This window comes from Vipera berus, assembly GCF_964194415.1.
Source record: "Vipera berus genome assembly, chromosome: 2".
Taxonomy (NCBI): domain Eukaryota; kingdom Metazoa; phylum Chordata; class Lepidosauria; order Squamata; family Viperidae; genus Vipera; species Vipera berus.
The window spans coordinates 101,218,412-101,232,697 of NC_138203.1; the positions used below are offsets into that span (position 1 = coordinate 101,218,412).

At 41.9% G+C, this 14,286-nt stretch overlaps 1 protein-coding gene across 1 annotated transcript in view; it reads left to right on the plus strand.

The window, feature by feature from the left end:
• ELP1 (elongator acetyltransferase complex subunit 1) overlaps window positions 1-14,286 on the plus strand; it is a 49,475-nt gene that overhangs the window by 9,385 nt on the left and 25,804 nt on the right. The window contains exons 12-16 of the mRNA XM_081317543.1: window positions 96-263; window positions 1,390-1,483; window positions 3,264-3,434; window positions 12,881-12,987; window positions 14,037-14,140. Coding sequence (XP_081173669.1) covers window positions 96-263; window positions 1,390-1,483; window positions 3,264-3,434; window positions 12,881-12,987; window positions 14,037-14,140 — 644 coding nt within the window. The remainder of the gene's footprint in view (window positions 1-95; window positions 264-1,389; window positions 1,484-3,263; window positions 3,435-12,880; window positions 12,988-14,036; window positions 14,141-14,286) is intronic.

Consider the following 14,286-nt stretch of genomic DNA (forward strand, 5'->3'; position numbering starts at 1 on the left):
TATGCACACATATATACTATACGTACACACATACATACACACACATACACTTTTCTGATTCTTAAATGAACTTTTTTCCTTTTCATTTTTGAAAGATAAGGTTCTGTGGACAGCCTTTCTTCACGCTGTGGTCCCTCCACCTCTTTGTACATATCAGCTCCAGCTCTCCTCTGCTGCCAATCAAGTTGCTTTCTCTACAGAGTCTCAGAGTGGGGATCTTGCTGTTCTGGATGCAGAGAACAAGTTGTCCATTTATAGACTGGGTAGGTAATCTGAATCTTTGACCAACTTTGTCTGGGCTTGGGAGCTAAGTAGTGACACCACTGGTTAATGTTTGGATGGGAGATCACCAGAGAATTCCAAGCTTGTAAGCTAGACTGGGAAATGAGAGAAACTTCAGGAAAAGGCAAAAGGGATGCCACTTTGATACTTTCCAGAAAATGACATGAATATATTCACATGTCCACTAGATAATTTGTAGGACTCTTTGTCTTTGATTTTTGTTCATGGGGATATGGTTTCAGTTCTGTGTATTGGCTGGAACAGTGGATTGCCTCAGATCCTGCTACCTTTTAAAAACTGAACTATGATATATCTGTATTTGGGGAAAGTCTTGGAGAGAACTCCAGTTTTTCTAACAAAACCTTTTTCAGATGAGGCATAGTAGTCAATTTGAACTGTAAAAAGTATGGGAATTGATAGTTGCCTTAAGCCCTCCTCAATCAATGTACCTGAAAAATTCAGCACAGGGTATTCTGTGTAAAAATACAGAAATTCCCTCCAAGATGTAAGGGTGGAAGTCATGTCCATCCTCAGAGAAAAAGCAAGTCAGCCGTATAGGGTAGGGGTCCCCACCCTCCAGTCCGTGGACCAGTACGGATCCTCCAGATGCCGCACCCACCCCAGCTCTGGCAATGCAAAAGAAGTCACAATACGTCGCGCCACGTCACGTGACGTGGTGACTTTGGCACCCGTGTCTTAGAGCAATCATGGAAGAAGGAAGGGACTGGAAGATTCCTGTAAGAGAAAAGACCTATGGTAGCTTGTACAGCAAGTCTCTGTTCTCATCACAACTTCCATTGTTCAGGAAATGTTTGATATAGAAGAATCATAGCTCATATTTGTCTGGAAATTATAGAACACTTCCATTGGAAAATAGTTAGAGCTTATTTTTGATCCTGTCCATGTGGAATGGCCACCTGGTGTTTTATTTGCTAAGCCATTACGGTACTTTAAAGAATAATATTGCGGCAATAAAGATAAAAAGCGCTCTCTCTCTCTCTCTCTCTCTCTCTCTCTCTCTCTGTGTGTGTGTGTGTGTGTGTGTGTGTGTGTGTGTGTGTGTGTGTGTGGTTTAGCTCAATAATATCCCTAATTGCCTTTTGACAGATAATCATCCAGAAATGGACTCTACGGTTAAAATGGATGCAGTTGATGGAAAAAGATTTACAGCTGCTGTTCCTTGGCTGGAAACGTCATACAGGTACTGGATGTCACATTTGACTCTGGAAAACACTGATTGGAGTCATTGGTTAGAGATAGGGAATGATTTTACAGACACCCCTCCCCCCCACAAGTTTTAGGATGGTTCTTTCTTTTCCTTTTCTAAATTGGAATTGTCATTTGGGAGATATACATAACAGTTCACAAAACATAATGAGCCCTGGTGGTGCAGTGGTTAGAATGCAGTACTGCAGGCTACTTCTGCTAACTGCTGGCTGTCTGCAGTTTAGCAGTTCGATTCTCACCGACTCAAGGTTGACTCAGCCGTCCATCCTTCCGAGGTCGGTAAAATGAGGACCCAGATTGTTGGGGGGGCAATATGCTGACTCTGTAAACCGCTTAGAGAGGGCTGTAAAGTACTGTGAAGGGATATATAAGTCTAAGTGCTATTGCTATTGTTATAATCCATAGTAAGATATAATTAGTAGAGTTCACTCTTTCTGTCTCTGGTCACAAAGGTAGGGCGTAAGTTAAATAAGAGTTTGTGTTTGCATAGATACTGTTAATGCTGTTATATGAACTAAGGAGCCATTCAGCTATGTTAGGTATGACTCCCATAGCTTCTGGCTACCTGATCCATACTGGCCGGGGTTATCAGGACTCTTATTCATCACATCTTGAAGCCTGTAGCTGCCTTAAGGTAGAGGTCTTCAAACTTGGCCCTTTTATGACTTGTGGACTTCAACTCCCAGAATTCCTCAGTCAGGCACACTGGCTGAGGAATTCTGGGAGTTGAAGTCCACAAGTCATAAAAGGGCCAAATTTGAAGACCCCTGCCTTAAGAGTATGAAGTAGCTTTCAGGTTTGTTTCTCAGAGGCAGTTCTTCCTAGATTTTGTAACACGGCTTCCTCCAGTTGCTCCACTCTCCAGAAGCGTGGCTTCACTTCAGAGAATTGCCAAGAATTAGATCACACATCTGGAGAATTTATTTATTTATTTATTTATTTATTTATTTATTTATTATTGGGACTTATATGCCGCCCTATCTCCCGAAGGACTCAGGGCGGCTAACAACAGTAACATATAATAAATACAGAAGTTAAGATAAAAATTAAAATTAAAGGCCTCTGTACAATAAATTAAAATTAAAATTAAAATAAATTAAAAGTTAGAGTTAAAAATTAAAAACATAATTAAAATCCCTGTCAGTCCAGGTCAGCCAGGTGGAAAAGGAGTGTTTTGAGGCCGCGGCGAAAGGACCGGAGATCTTGGGCCATTCGAAGCTCCGGGGGGAGCAGGTTCCACAGGGCTGGCGCTCCCACAGAGAAGGCCCTCCCCCTGGGGGTCACCAGCCGACATTGTTTAGCCAACGGTACCCTGAGGAGGCCTTCTCTGTGTGAGCGTACTGGGCGATGGGAATTCGTTCCTGGCAGCAGATGATCCTGCAAGTATCCCGGTCCTAAGCCATGTATTTGAATTTGCCAAGTTTGGAGAAGACTTGCTGTACACTTCCTCCCTGTCAACATATAAAATAAGTGAACTGGTTTAAAAGCACTGCAGTTGAACTGACATGAGAAACAGATAGCATAAATTTCCTATCCAAATATCCAAATGTAAATTTACCCCTGACAAAACTGTAATAACTGTAATAACTACCATAGAATACGTAAACGTCATGGAAACTATTGTAGAGTCACTGATATTTGGGCGAGTCCATCTTTTCTGCCTATTTGCCTAGACACATTTTAAAAACTTGTATAATTTAGCATTAATTACTCACCTAAATGTCTTTGACTTTGGGGGGGGACAATTATCACAGAATTGACCTGCGTGATGACAAAAGAGGAAGGAATCCACTGTGGCTTCGTTTTCTTACCTGGCTGCAAGATGACTTACTCTTAGCTGCCAGCCAGGGCTGTTTCCCAACGCACACGATTATTCATCATCTGAAGATGGGCTCCTCAGGACAAGAAGGACATGTCGATATCGGGTACTGTTTATGTTTATCGCATTAATGAAAATCAAGCTATTTTTTGTGTGGTTCTGGATTTAAAGGCAACTTTCCTCCTGAATGCTTTTTTCCTCTCCTTTTCGTTTTTTTGAACTGGTTAGTCGAACTAGCGTAGAAGCTTTGACAGGATGAATGCTGGTGATGGAGACAAGGTCATTCTTCCATATTTATTTTTCCCTCTTCTAGCTTGCTGATGTGTTTCTACAGCATTAAACAGTGTTGTAGTATTTATTTATTTATTGATTGATTGATTTGATTTGATTTGATTTGATTTGTATACCGTGTCGCGTCGAGCGACCAGTCAGGGTTCCGGCCTCAACTCTTAGAGCCCCGTAACAGGGGTGAGAATTTAGAGGGACCCTCGCAAGGGTGAACACCTTGAATATGGAAGGATTTTGCCCTTTGCCACCGACCCAGTGTGCCGGATGTTCCAACGGTCACACTTGGGAACTGCGATAGCGCAGGAACAGAGTCCTAGGACAAACTGAGGCACCAACACCAGTTTGTTCAAGGTGAGAGAGCACAGAGTGCCCGGGGTGGATGGTGTTGCCCCCGAACAGCTTTGCACAGCACTCTTTTATTGAGCAGTTTCACCAGGGAGGGGGAAGTACACATGAGGAATTAACATATGTAAGGTCATAGGAGAACATAACTCATTGCATACAACTGCTAATGAAGAGGGCAAAGGTCATCACAGGAAACAATAAAGCATAGCTTATCGTATACAAATGCTAACAGAGAAGACAAGGGTTATTACAGGAAGGCATAACTTGAAAGGCATAACTTGAAGCAAGGACAATTACAAGAGACATTATCACAGGAAGGCATAACTTGTATCACAAGAAGGCATAACTTGAAAGGCATAACTTGAAGCAAGGACAATTACAAAAGACAAGTCTTGTTATATACAATTGTAAATGAAGCAGGAGACAAAGGTTTATCACTGGAGACAGGAATGCAGAAGGCAAAAAGGTCTTTTGGGAGTCTAGGATAACTACAACTCCTCCTTTTCTGTTTTTTAAGGCCAATTACTGAGAAGGCCCCTCAATGTAGTCCAGAACTTTCTCTTCTAGGACACTTACGCGGGAAAAAGAGAAATCATTCGATACCTCCTGTGCCGGCGCCAGTGTTCCTTTCAAAGAGTGTTGGTGTGAGGGTTCATCAGTCTCTGGGTCAGAAGTGAATTCTAAAAGAGGATGTTTGTATTCACTGTCAACAGTGTGTTTCATCAACAGAATGTCATCGCTAATGCTGCTCAGCCGTCGTAGAAAATCTAAAAGTTTACCCATGACACATGGGCCAATTGCACATGCAAGTAATAATAAAATTAAAGGACCAGCTATGGCTGAGAAAAGGGTGGTCAGCCAGGGAGAGAAGTTAAACATTCCTTGAATTGATACTTACTGTGCCATAAGGAATCAATTTGTTTAACAGCTCTCTGTTCAGCTATCAAAGAAATACTGTTAGTAATACTTCTGATAAAAATAGGCAAGACACAAGGTAAAATAATGCATCCTAATACAATCATACCAATTAAAGCTACAATAGCTTGTAAACCAGGTAATTTGGGAAACCAGGAGCCAAGTAATTCCTGAAAGTTGAAACCATTTCAAGTTTGGACAGGAACATGAGCTACAGAGTTCACATAGTCCCTCAGTCTGAGTATTAGTGGCGACATGGATGATGATGGTAGACTCGTTGTTAACAACAGGTTGTTCCTTCTGGGTCCATGCGATGGGCAAAAACAGTGTGAAAAGAGTCATTTTTGACTGGAACCAATGTCAAAGGTGTGAGTCATTGTAAAGAACGGGATGGGATAGCTGGTGAAGTGGAGGCACAATGAAATGCTGCAGGCTGAGTAGGCGGCAAAACTTTGACGTCTGGGGTAAGCTTTCAGATGGAATTGTGTTTTAGTGGCATCAGTCAGTGGTGTTAAAGCTGAAAAAAGTCACAAACCATGCTGTCATCTTTAATGGGTTCTGCAGTTGTGTTTGTGGAGGCATGATACGGACGAACGTGGCGACCGGGGATCCACAGCACTTTGTCTGGCAGTTGAACAGCTGCGTAGCCTCTTCCCCAAGTGAGAAGGTTTGCAGGGCCTTTCCAAGTTAGGTCTGGAAGTTGGCGATACCACACTTTGGGTTTAGGCTGATCTGCAACTGGAGATGAAAAATGCTGCTCTGCAGCTGTGGTTAAGGGATAGCCAGTCAAGTTGGAAAAGTTTAGAGTGTAGAGGCAAAGATTAAGAGTTTCTTGCACTGCTGGGAGGTTGGAGTTTCGTTTTCCCCTGTTCTGATTTTTATAGCGATCTAAAGCATGTTTCAAGGTTTGGTTAGCCCTTTCCACCAAGGCTTGGCCTTGGCTATTATATGGAATTCCAAATTTGTGTGTGATTTGCCAATGATGACAAAATTCTGCCATGGCTTGACTGCTATAGGCAGGGCTATTATCTGTTTTGAGTTCTTTTGGACATCCCAGCACTGCAAAGGTCCGAATACAATGATTAATGACATGTTTGGTGGCTTCACCCCTTTGGGGGGTGGCCATGATGAATCCTGAGAAGGTGTCAATTGAAACATGCAAATACTTACATGGGGCAAATGGTGCATGTTGTGTGACATCCATTTGCCAAATTTGGCAAGGCTCCAATCCCCTTGGATTAACACCCATAGGGATTGCAGTTGCTTGTTTGCTGCAGGTTGGGCACTGCTGGCAAATTGCAATTACTTCTGCAGCGGTGATGCCAAACTGCTTTTGCAAAGCTTTGGAATTTTGATGAAAATATGAATGACTTTCCCAGGGGGTGAGGGGTTGCAAAGAACAGGCTGAAGGTCCGGAGGCAGCCTGATCTGCAACATTGTTTCCCTCTAGCAAAAAACCTGGAAAAGGCTGATGACTACGAATGTGAGCAACAAAAATAGGATGTTGGCGTTCAAAAAGCAAATTTTGCAAGGTTAAAAAAAAAGTTGTAACCAATCTGGTTGAATGGATGGGGATAAATAAGATCCATAAATCACTTGAATTGTGTGATAAACATAAAAGCTATCCACAATAAGATTCAAAGGTTGAAATGAAAAAATTTGACAGGCCAAAATTGAAGCAGCCAATTCAGCTTTTTGAGCTGACCGCTGGGGTGTTGTTTGCTTGGTTATCCATTGACCATTTTCCAACCAGGCACAGGCGCCACACTCCTTGCTACCATCTGCAAAAACTGTAACAGCCGAATGTAGGGGGTGAGGAGACAAGGGTGACAACCAGTCAATGGGTACAGTGCGAACAATTTGCAAATGATAATCGGGTGGTGGGTGGCAAGAAACCTTGCCATGCCAATCAGCTAAGGAAAATTGCAATTCACTTGAGGTTTGAAAAAATGATTCCCAAATTTGCAAAGACATAGGCACAAAAAGAGTGTCTATCTCCAGCCCAATCAAGGCTTTCGTTCGGTGACGAATTTTAAAAATCAATTGAGCCAATTGTGCTTCTCTGGTTAAAACAGAAACTTTGGGCATATGGGATAAATGAATCCACTCCAAAATTTTCAATTGGTTAGCACATTAAACAATAGCAACATCCGACTCCCATCATGCAACATCCACCTCTCACTTTCTTCTACTTCCCATGTTTCTCCCTATCCATATTTCTATAGTACATTCTTGTTCCTTCAGCATTCTAAGGCTTGTGTTAAGGCATACAATTCATGTATGCAATTCACAAATCTGTGCAAACCAACTTAAAAACCACTTTTCTGTTTCTCCCTTCTATTATCCATTCATTCACTGCCCTTCTGCCACTCTGGCCTAACTTCTGTCTTTTCTGCTTCCACAGCTTCTATCAACTTTTGCATGAGCCAACTGTTTCCCTTAGCTATTAATCAATCCTTTACATTTCTCTTCTCCAAAAGTATTGAAGATTCCATAATCATTTTTTTGGAGTCAGTGTATATGTTCCTCCTTTCCTGTATTAACAATCTCAGAGCCTGTTGTAAGGCATAAAATCCACAGGTTAGTGCTGATTAAGGGAGGGAAATTCTCCCAGATATCACCTTCCATCAATGTGTCCTGCACACAGACACAAAAACATCAAAAAGAAAAAAACAAAAACAAAAAACAACTCCACAAAAAGATCAGAGTAATTTCTTTTGGGTGATGTTTAACTAAAACTCAAAGATTTCCAAAAACTTGTCCAACAATTAATCTCTCCTCTTACGAGTAAAAAGAAAATTGCAAGCTGAAACTGCAAGAGTGGGCATCAAGTTTCACATCCACCCCCCTTTCTCAGACTGGAATTCTAAGCAGAGAAAAAAAATGGTTAAAAGGACCAGCCACCCCCCCCTCTTCTGGCTGTCTCTCCCTTTCTCACTCTTAAAGTAACACAGCGGGGTTGGGGGGGAGTAAAAGAAACGTTACAAAAATCTCACCACTAAAAAAAATAGTTTGCTCTCCTTTACATGCATTTTCTCTCACACATCATCCATGGCTTTTACAACAATAAAATCTGTAGTTTACTGTTCCTTTCACAGCCTGGGACGGGGTGGGGGGTGGTAGGTGGGTTTGAGGGCTAACACACTCACATTTACATATCAGCAAATTAACTCATTCACTTCCATTCTGACTGCTTGCATAAACAATTTCACATACAAAAATTTCATTTCATACTTTCTCCAGACAAACCATACATTGTTAAATAAGGCCTTTTTGTTTGGTGTTATCAGAGAGGATTTTGACCCTCTTCCAAGTCTTGGAAAGAACACAGAACAACACAGACAGACATATATACACAGATACATATATATACATATATCTATATCTATATCTATATCTATATCTATATATATCTATATATCTATATCTATATATCTATATCTATATATCTATATCTATATCTATATCTATATATATCTATCTATCTATCTATCTATCTATCTATCTATCTATCTATCTATCTATCTATATATATATATATATAACAAAACAAAACACACATATCAATTTGGGGTTTTGGCCAAAACAATAGTCCAAAAAGCTAGATTAAAAGAAAAAGATAGAAGAAAAACTTGGTTTTATTTCTTTGATTTTTCTTTTCTTTAGGTTTACAACAACAACTACTTTCCTATTCTTTGATTTGGTAGACCAGAATTGTCAATTTAGCTTGGCTCGGAGCCTGCAATGGGAAGCTAGATCCCAGACAAGTCCAGGCAGTTGAAATCAACAGGCGCGCCCTTGGACTTTACTGAGAACAGCTCGACCCAAGAGGCTCTTTCAAGCCCCACATAAGCCAATTTTAACAGGAATTCATTTCGGGCATATTTGTTGTCTATTTTCCTTGTTATTTCTTCCTGCAGTCTATCCACAAAGTCTGAATAAGCCTGATTGGGACCTTGATAAACCTTTGCAAAAGACATTTTAGCTTTTCCGTGAGGATCATCTATCTTGCGGAAAGCTGCTAAAGCCCCTTCCTGTATCAAATTAAAAGCCTCCCTTGGGCTTTGAGCCTGTTGGTCATTAGTAATGAATTGTCCCGTGCCAAATAATTGATCCCTATTTACTCCTTGAGGTAATCCAGCAAGAATTTTTTCTCTATTTCTTTTTTATTTCCCAAACAAGATATTGTGATAGAGTCAAAACCATGTTAGCTTACCTATACTTATTAAAAATCCTTGCACATAGTTGATCAATTCATGATGCAAGGGTGTATACTCTTGGATTGGTTAACCTCCGGCTGCTGGTGCCGGCAAAAAAATTAACAGGATAACAAGATGACAAATCTTCCATGTTCAATTGTGATTTAACAGATTCTGGCTGAGCCTGAGGGGCTCAGCCGCAGCTGAGGTGCCCTGCTGAGTTTCTCCCGGCTGAATCCTCATAAGGAGGGGGAGCCGGAGAAACTGAAAAGGCTTAATGAAAAAGAGAATCAGTGAAAAGTTCAGAGGGGTTAGAAGCATTAAGAGGAAAAGAAATGTCAGCCTTTGTTGTCGGGCTGGCTGACTGCCCCCCCTCTAGATTCCCTGCTGGGGGCCAGAAGAGGCGTGGCCAAACAGCACGCGATAATCAGCGATGGTCATATGAGTGCCAAGGTAATTCAAACCTGTGATCAGGCCGAGAGTGTATTTAGAATGAAGGCCATATTGAGTCACAGCAGCTTTAATGTCCTTAATAGTTTTTGGAGTCAGAGGAGTATAAACAGGTAGTTCGGGTGGAGGTGGGGGGGGGGCAGCAGCACAAGCTTCTAAATCCTCTGGATCTAATATCCCGGAGGCATGAGCTGCAAGCATAGAGTGAACAAAAGGTGCCCCTTGAGTGGGGCGGGGAGGCGGAGGAGGGAGATTTGGAGAAGGAGGAGGAGGGAAGGGGGAAGGAGGGGGTTTAGAAATAGTAATGGCAACAAGCTCAGAGGCTTTTTCCTCTTTGCCGGGAGCAGAGAGAGGGACAGGCACAGCAGGGCAAAGAGAAGAGGCAGAAGGAAGATTCTCCGGAGGCAGAGCAGAGGGGGGGACAGGCACAGCAATAGGAGGAAGTTTCTCTGATTTCTCATAGGGTGGGGGCGGCACGGATGAAGGCGGAAGATCAGAAGAGTGATCAAGAGGTTTAGAGGTAGAAGATGTCAGATCTAAAGGAGATGGCAGAAGTTTTAATGCTGCCATCACTGCTTGCCATGCGGACAAAATGTCAGCAGGCGCCCTGGGATGATTGTGAAGATATTTACCTAGCTTTTCCCAGGTTATAACAGACAAAGTGCCTGATTCCGGATAAGCCGGACAATTTTTGTTAATATATTGTAAAAGTTTTGTAAAAAGTCTCTTTCCTACAGGATGGACCATGGTGCCATTGTATTTTTGAACAAAATTAGCATTCTGCACTATATTAAAAAGTTCGTCCCTATGACCTGACAAAACTTTGGAAAGTGGGGAGCCCATTACTCACGATTAGAAGCCTTCTCCGAGGTGCGTGGTAACAGGAGTGCAGGCAGTACACCCCTGGACAGGAGTCGTACTGTGGAGTTGAAGCCGCGATCCGGACGAGCCCCCAGTTGTCGCGTCGAGCGACCGGTCAGGGTTCCGGCCTCAACTCTTAGAGCCCCGTAACAGGGGTGAGAATTTAGAGGGACCCTCGCAAGGGTGAACACCTTGAATATGGAAGGATTTTGCCCTTTGCCACCAACCCAGTGTGCCGGACGTTCCAACGGTCACACTTGGGAACTGCGATAGCGCAGGAACAGAGTCCTAGGACAAACTGAGGCACCAACACAAGTTTGTTCAAGGTGAGAGAGCACAGAGTGCCCGGGATGGATGGTGTTGCCCCCGAACAGCTTTGCACAGCACTCTTTTATTGAGCAGTTTCACCAGGGAGGGGGAAGTACACATGAGGAATTAACATATGTAAGGTCATAGGAGAACATAACTCATTGCATACAACTGCTAATGAAGAGGGCAAAGGTCATCACAGGAAACAATAAAGCATAGCTTATCGTATACAAATGCTAACAGAGAAGACAAGGGTTATTACAGGAAGGCATAACTTGAAAGGCATAACTTGAAGCAAGGACAATTACAAGAGACATTATCACAGGAAGGCATAACTTGTATCACAAGAAGGCATAACTTGAAAGGCATAACTTGAAGCAAGGACAATTACAAAAGACAAGTCTTGTTATATACAATTGTAAATGAAGCAGGAGACAAAGGTTTATCACTGGAGACAGGAATGCAGAAGGCAAAAAGGTCTTTTGGGAGTCTAGGATAACTACAATACCGCCCTTCTCCCGAAGGACTCAGGGCGGTGAACAGGGACATAAATACCAAAATACCCAAAATACAGAAATTAAAACAAATTAAACCCTAGTGCCCAAATGCAGAAAATAAATTACATTAAAAGTAAGTAGAGCAGTCCCTTAAGGTGCACGATTGGTTGTGTTAGAAAATGCTCACAGTGTGTGAGGCAGCTTGTGTTTATAGGTAGCCCTTGACTTACAACCAGAACTGAGACCAGAATTTTCATTGCTAAGCAAGGCAGTTATTAAATGAGTCACACCCACTCTTTTTATTTGGCTCTGGTGGTCAAGCAAATCACTTGCAGTTGTTAGGGTAATAAGTTAATAAGCAAATCTGGCTTCCCCATTAACTTTTCCTGTCAGAAACCGCCTGAAAAGATTGCAGATGGCAATGTCATGAAACCCAGGTACTGCAGCTGTCATAAACACATGCCAATTGCCAAACACTCAAAATTTTGATCGTAACTGTGATGGTTATAAGTACAAGTTGAAAGTCACTTTTTCCAGTCCTGTTGTGAGTTCAAGTGGTCACTAGATGAATGTTGTAAGTTGAGGACTGTGTAAATTGGCATTTTTATGGGTAACTTTGTAATATTGTTTTGTTGATGTGCAGTCATACTATAAATTATGTTAGTCGGACACAGGGGGCTCAATGGAGCACCCATGAAAGCAAGTATCAGGGCTATCCTGTATCTGTAAACTGGTAGTCAGCTTTCACAATTTTGGTACACTTTGGAAACCTTTACAAACCATTTCTAATGCGGCAGAAGTTGCTCCAACGTAATAAAAGCTATTGGTGTGCTGTGCTGATGTTGAGTCTCCCAAGGAAGCATAAGAACAGTTAAGTACTTATTCCAAATGCCCTTCAATTTTGTCTTCCTGTCATTGCTAATATGATTGTGCCTCACTTTAGATTCGAAGGGCAAAATGTGATTTAGAACATGGGATTTGCATGTAGTATCCATCAAGAACACCTTGAACTAAACTTTCTTTCCCAAAGGGCCTCTGTGCAAGCCCAGGAAAAGATGCAGCTCCTTGCATGAGTTTCTAGTAGATGTTGCATCTGGCTAATGTACACCAGGAATCGTATTTTTCCCTTTGGATTTTAAGTTTGTACAACCCAAATTTCTATTAATATTTTTGAGGTACCTATTGTGATTTTGTTGTAGAGAGCTTTTATTGCCCACATTTGTGCGTTACCCTTCTTTCCCAAAACTCAGGGCAGCTCATCCCTTTTATCCTGGAAAACAAGCTAGACTGATAACTAGCAACTTGCTCAATGTGAAATTTGCAGCTACACTGAGGACCAGAAATCAGAAACCTTATAGTTCAATACTCTGTACTACATGTAGCCCAGTTACACCAGACCTAAATACCCAGGTATCTGTATACATCTGATATATCTTAGCAATGAGAATAATAGCAGTTACTAATATTTCAGAAAAATGCATTGTCAAAAAAACTACTGGAGCAGTAGGGGCAGCGATCTTAAATTAAGGTTCCGTATGGCTTAGTTTACAAGTGCTGCATATTGAAGTTCGAGCTTCAGATAATTCCACTTCTTTTCTCTATAGTCACTGCTAACACTTGTGTGACTGCAAGACGGCATTCAAGACATAAATTGACCGACTTTCTCCCTTTTCTGCCCCTTCTTATAGGTCCCCTGTGAGCGTTGATGGTGATGTGATCAGCCTGTGTTGCAACCCAAAGACCAAAACAGTGGCTCTGCAGCTTTCTGATGGGCAAATCCTGAAGTATCTGTGGGGTATGTGTGATGTACTCCATTGGTTTGGGCTTGGAACAGAATCCAAATCCTTGTTCCACCTGGGAAGGAACTGCTTAGGTCTTTGTCACCTGTGAGACAGATTACCCAGTAGCCAAGTTAACCAAGGCAGAAAACACTCCAGCTGCCTTTCTCCCTAGCAGTGAAAACGATACTTGGAAAATATAAGCAAATTAATGTCCTTCCATAATATTCAAAACTATATGTTCAGGGGTCTTCAAACCTGGCCCTTTTATGTCTCGTGGACTTCAACTCCCAGAATTCCTCAGCCAGCATGCCTGGCTGAGGAATTCTGGGAGTTGAAGTCCACAAGTCATAAAAGGGCCAAGTTTGAAGACCCCTATGTTAGTTCATATAGCTACCTCATGTAGCGATATTGGATGGATATGCTCTGTTTCAGTTTAAGGCAATTTCAAATGCTCAAATAACCTGAACATTCATGGGCTGATTTTGTAATTTTCTTGCAGTGTTCATGTTCCAATTTGCCAAATCTTTCTCCAATCCAATTCCCAAGGCCCAGACTGCTGGACTAGAGAGAACTGCCTTTTGTTATCTTCTTCTCAGAAAGAAGAGAAATTGCATGATAGTTCTTGTATACAGGAGCCTTGATTTGACTTGTAATGCATCTTTGGGGCCCAAAACTTTGCCTGTCTCTGCTTTACTATACTGTACTATGGTGCACTGTGTATATGAAACACAACCTGCATTTTGTGGTTTCTAGTAATCTCTCTGGAGATTTCAGAGCATGACAAAATGTTGGGCAGATTTGAAGTGAAGGGGGTTCCTAAAGCCCAACTATCCTACAATGTTTCTCTGGTCAGCTTCCCAAACATGTCAATTATGGCCATTCATAATCTATTTGCAAAGATTTGGGGGCAGCCCCTGTTGCTGTATAAGATGCCATCTTGGCTGAAACCAACACAATTTCCAGGATATGAAGCTAAATGAATTAAATTGCACTTACTAATATATATATATATCCCTGGGTTTCCCAAAGATTGATAATCAATCCTCTCTTGCTTATGCTCCAGGAGCTGAAAAGCCAGTTGCCATCCCCTGGATGAATAATAATGGTTCTGCTGTTCGGTTTCCATCCCCTTGTATGCAGACGGAACTAGCTGTAATTGATGGGGAAGTAAGTAAACAAGTATGGAACTTTTGGGCTGTGCCAATAGTCCACCATGCATCTCCCCTGGGCGTCTCTTGCTTAAATAACCTTTGTCTGTTGCTGTTTTCCTAATCCCATTTATATATTATGAATAGTAAAGCGCAGAATTGCTC